General features: G+C 33.7%; 1 protein-coding gene across 1 annotated transcript; it reads right to left on the reverse strand.

Moving 5' to 3' along the window:
• Positions 1-2,762: 2,762 nt before the first annotated feature.
• On the reverse strand, positions 2,763-5,095 carry LOC140161802 (interleukin 17-like protein). The gene is made up of 3 exons (XM_072185102.1): positions 4,770-5,095; positions 4,101-4,262; positions 2,763-2,826 (listed from the first exon to the last, which is right to left on the reverse strand). Exons 1-3 carry the CDS (start codon positions 5,093-5,095, stop codon positions 2,763-2,765), a joined length of 552 nt encoding a protein of 183 aa, XP_072041203.1.
• Positions 5,096-5,353: the final 258 nt, after the last annotated feature.

Below are 5,353 nucleotides of genomic sequence, written 5' to 3' on the forward strand. Positions count from 1 at the left end.
GAAAGCATTAATTGTATACAGTAATAAACCTTCCTTGTGTGATGTTGGTTTTTGTTTTAATTATTTCTTCTTTAACAATCAGCATGATCAGACATTACATTCCTGACCAGCCTTTAATTATCGGTGTACGGAATAAGAATTCCCAATTATCTATATTTCTAAAAATTGTACAATTGATTTGTTGGGGTGGTTTCTTTTCCTTGCTCTTTTTCTTCATAGTTTCCTCTTCATACAGGCCAGCATGCTTATATAAGCTTTTTAGCTTGGCTTGAGCATTTTGCTTGAGCCTGGTCCCATCAGGACCCAAGTGTGTGTGTCCACCCGGACCGACTGGTTAAAAAAACCGAGTATACTAATGTGATATGTACTCCGCACGATATACTCGTGCAATATTCTCTTTTCATTTCATTCAGCTGTGTAGGAACGACCTTGTACACATTAAACAGGGAAAGGTTTGATCACAAAAGAACAAGCTTTGAAATCCAAAAGCTACGGAGTGTGAAAACTGTCTGATTTACATAACAAGGTACAACTTTTTTTCAGAGCCAACACCCTGTTGAGCAAATTAGTTGCTGTCTGGGTTCTCATAGATGATAAGTCAAGTAATATTCTGTTCTTACTAGAGAGGCTCTTGAGGCCCAGGGATCAATCAATGCAATGGTTGTTTTTGTCATTATGTTTTATTAGAAAAAAGCAAACATAAACATAAGTATAATCACAGATTTTCACAAATACAGCTGCAAAAATATCTAAATGTACATATTATTATAAGGTACTGCATACAATATGCCCAGAGCACAAGGTTTAAGGAGTATGCACAAATAATGAATAAAGAGATACAGAGTTCCAATATACGTGTGACAAAATGGCAAAACACTATGTACATCAAAGGTCAATCCACCACTTTTTAAATGATTACCTATTTTACCCATTTTATAAGCAATATCATATTCCACTCTTCGTTTCATCAAAATAAAGTTTTTCAAAGACTCAAAATTTGGATTCACTTCTTGAAATTTAAATCTGTAAATGTAGTATTTACTACATAAGATTAAAAAGGAAAGTAACTATATATAAACATAATCTGTTTTGAATATTATCATATTATAGAATAAATCTGACTAAATTAAAACAGAAAAGCAATAATATGTCAAATACAATGTTTGACAGTTGATGTACAGTAAGTTTAGTATTACGTATCAAATAGTAAAATAATTATTTGAAGTGTGTAATTAAAAGAAAATAAATATCTTACATTATACATAGGATTTTTGTACTATAAATTATGATATACCTAAGTCACAATACAACATACATGTATAAATATTATATTACAAGTTATACAAAGGGTACGAAAATGTACCGAGTACTTTGAAGTGTCTACACAATATGTGCTTACATAAATATTTTTCTTCCACAGCTTTTGAAACGGAAGTGGCAATCAGTGAGCTAGCTAGACTGCTCTACTCAAGTTTGTACTCAGAAAATTGAGTTTACATGCGTATACTTTTGCATAGCAAAATTGTATACAATTGTTTTATATTTTTAATACGATTTAAGTAAACCTACTATAAAATTATTAATATAAATTGCACATTCAATGGAATAAGTTACAAAATATTGCATGTCATGAATAACTTAATGCTGACGTTAATAATACTCACATACAGGCTCGCTCAACACCAACACAACAAACACTCGCGCCGACGCACCCAACACACCCACACCTCGCACACACCCCTACCCCCTACCCCTGCCCCACCCAAACACAATTAGTTCACATTCATGCCAATGAATTACACAATGAACATCAAAGATCATGAAGGTACGTTTGTTAGCTGTACTGTATAATAATTATACCACGCACCGCCAGCTGATGCAAACCACCAACATTGACTCGTTCTTATAAATATTATAAATATAATATATACAAAGTGATATCAATTTAAAAGCTCTTAAATTATCCGAATAATAAGTTAATCAGCCTGAGCTGCAACATTTTTAATTATCTTAAATACAAAGTGAAGAATTGCACGTAACTATTATGAACTATAATATATACAGACAAAATATGTGAGTGATTTAGTCTAATTCAAGTAAACTAACCATGTTTTGCTTAGCTTAACTTCTACATTATTTCATCATCTGCTTTTGTTATTATTCAGCCAAGGGAATATTTGTCATCCAATATTTCGGCATATGAATAAAAAATACATAGGGTTATTTTTAAGCCAATAAAGAGTAATCGCGCTTATTAAGAACGAGTAAAGATGACAACATGGTTTGGAGAACTTTTTTCCAACAAATTCAAAACTTTTGACTCTGATATGAGTGATATCAAGTATGTCTGTCTTTCAATGGACAGAGCAAAGTAGCAATGAAATACACGAAAATAATTAATGTTGTCATCTATTCGCCGTAGAAGTAGTGATGTATCAGGATTAATTGCCATAGCAATAGATGAATATACTTTTTGAACGTATTGCCCTGGATTACAAGTAGGCTGCACTCATCACCTGTCATGTCTGTGTATATGTGCAATCATAGGATAAATACAATACTGCTCTTTTCAAAGACACTAATCGTACAGGTGTGTGTGATGTCATAATGTGAAATTTCTATAGAATTACGATCCAGGTCTTTTGCCTATGCCTATGCATCTTAAACTGTACAGACTTAATAGTAGGCATGTACTAGTATTTGCAAATGCTCCAGTCGTTACAGGCTTTGTAATCTTGGAGTATTTTTTGTCATCTGAAAAATTATGCGGTACGTGCTCGGACACAGGTACAGGCAATGGGTACGTCCTCATAGGCAGGTTGATATCTACAAGTAAAGAAAACATGAAATATATCACAATTAATTATTTGAGTAAATACATCCAAGTATAAAAGTTATATTATGTTTTGCATTATTGGGTTTGTCGTAAACAGAATGCATAATCACCATTACAAAAAAAGACTTCTGTAACATTATAGCTAAATATGAAATGCATACCCGAAAATTCCATGTATGATTTTATGTTTTTATCAGGATACAAAATACGTTGTCGCAGAGATTTGGATTAGGTATTTGGTATCAAAACATTAATTATGTTATCAGATTATATGTAATTGTCATGGGAATCAATAATGATAAATATTAACAAATTTTAACCGGGAAGTTCAAGTAAGGATAATGATTTGAAGCTGAACTAATTCGATTTCAACAAGTTCCTCTTATATATGTTGTATTCTTATAAATGTCCATCACCAAACTAATGGGGTAGGGTCAGATCAATATGATCAGAAGATACTCCAATAATGCAGTGCTCTGAACTCTAAAATATTTGAACTATCCAGGGTATCCATGTATAGTCTCGTAGCCTCGGGGCTGTGCAAAAACGTGCCAAAATTTAAATTTTACCCCATATTTTACCAAACTTCTTCGCAAAGTCTTTCGCCAAGAATCGCCAAAAGTGTTGTTGTTTCAGCCCTCTTTACAACATAACTCAAGAACCACAAGACCTACAAAAATATATCTGTGATATTTGAATTCTTCTACACACTCGCTATGAAATGATTAATGATAAATGCAATTTTTGCCAAAGCTCACAAATCGCCGCGGACAACCGAAAACGTCTGTCACAACGGAACTAACATTTCAGACTGGCTTCTAGTTGGTGCACTTTTGGAAAAATAGTGTTTTGATCTCCAACTTCATTAACGTGAGAATCACATATTCAAGGATGTCAGAAAGGGAGAGCTAAAAAGGGACGAGGCGTCCACACACTTCCCGGGAACATTTCAGTGGTTTCTGTGGCATTGTTTTGATTAGGTCAATTACCTTCCGTTTAAAACACGAGTCCACACAAGAATTGCCTTGTAACCATGGTAACATTGCTCAATCATTACGGTTTATCGGGATACTAACTCGCCAAAATGAATGATAAAATCGTTTATGCAAAGATATTAACATATATATGCAGGCCCTTATAGTGGAAATCTGGATTTTGAAATGCTTTTATCAAGATACCGCTAAATAAGACATAATTGAGTCATAAATCGTCTTCATAAAACTCCTTGCATTAGATTGTTATATATGGATGTGCGAAAACTTACGTGCAAAGACCAGCCTCACAAGAGCCCTCGCATTTCTTCAGTACTTTGACCTTATGGAGCACTTGTCTACATTGGTTTCCATGTGTCCTGTCAAAATCACTGCCATCTGTCTTTATACAGTGAGTACAGCGACACTGTGCGTACATCATATCAGTTGGGTATCTGTGCATAATAAAAAGAACAAAGTGTGTAAAGAAATTAATACGATTATTTATTATTTTTTAGCTTTGTGCATAGTGTAGAATAGTGTTCGTACGTTTTCGCAACTCATAATATTTATTAGAGTGATCAAGCAAAAGCAATCTCAAGTCGGGCATATTCAATTTTCAGTTTTCTACATGATTATAATCATTTTGCAAAGCTACATTTTGTAGAAAACTTCATTGAAATTGAACATTTAGTTCCAAAGATATGAACACTTGAAGTGTTTCCAAACCAATAGTCAACAAGAGCAATAATTTCCTTTGTTTAGCTTCATCTGAAAATTAATATTCCCGACTATCAACTTGATCATTATTGTTGCGTGACGTCAATTTAGCATTATTCGAGCTACTTTAACTTAAGGCCGCAACTTAAAAAACAAACATTATCGTTGACCATAACGAATATCATTAATTTTGAAAAAAAAAAGCGTACTATTTAGTTCCACAAAGAGCACAGATGTCTCACCTGCTATCATCGCTATTTACGGTGTACACCCAAGGACAGAGGCTAAGCTTATCAATACCACTTAGTCCAGATGTATCAAGAAGACTGGAACCAGTGGAACAGGTAGATTCGTCATTAATTGAAGATGGTTGTCCTATATGTACATTATTAATACCATTTGCTGAAACTGCTGCAGTAAGATTTAAACACTGTGTAGTGTTGTTAACGTCTCGTTTGATTCTCTCTGTTTCTTCTGCATTATGACGTGAGGTAGGTAGCGCAAAGGTAATGGCAATCATGAATGTCAGGCCAACAGTTATTGTTACAATCATTTGAATATGTACCATTGTTTTGTTTTCACGTTCTGATGTACGAAATACAGATTAAGTGGAACACGATTAGTTCGATGTTCTTAATTGTGAATGCTAATTCGATGTCCTTTGCGTGCTTTAAAACTGGACGTTTTAAATACTGATTTAACCCACTCATGGTTGTTATATTATATATATTTTTGCCGCCTTCAGATATTTTTGATACAATTTTGAATTTTTGATGGGAAAATCTGGTTCCCATGTAGTTCTATTTCACTGCTAAAAATAGCAACC

Source organism: Amphiura filiformis, chromosome 1 (assembly GCF_039555335.1).
Source record: "Amphiura filiformis chromosome 1, Afil_fr2py, whole genome shotgun sequence".
NCBI lineage: Eukaryota > Metazoa > Echinodermata > Ophiuroidea > Amphilepidida > Amphiuridae > Amphiura > Amphiura filiformis.

Coding starts and splice junctions, on each gene's coding strand:
- LOC140161802 (XM_072185102.1), bottom strand. CDS start 5,095: ATGGTACATATTCAAATGATTGTAACAATAACTGTTGGCCTGACATTC. Junction 4,263..4,769: donor GTAAATAGCGATGATAGCAG/GTGAGACATCTG, acceptor TATTATGCACAG/ATACCCAACTGATATGATGT. Junction 2,827..4,100: donor TGTGAGGCTGGTCTTTGCAC/GTAAGTTTTCGC, acceptor CTTTACTTGTAG/ATATCAACCTGCCTATGAGG.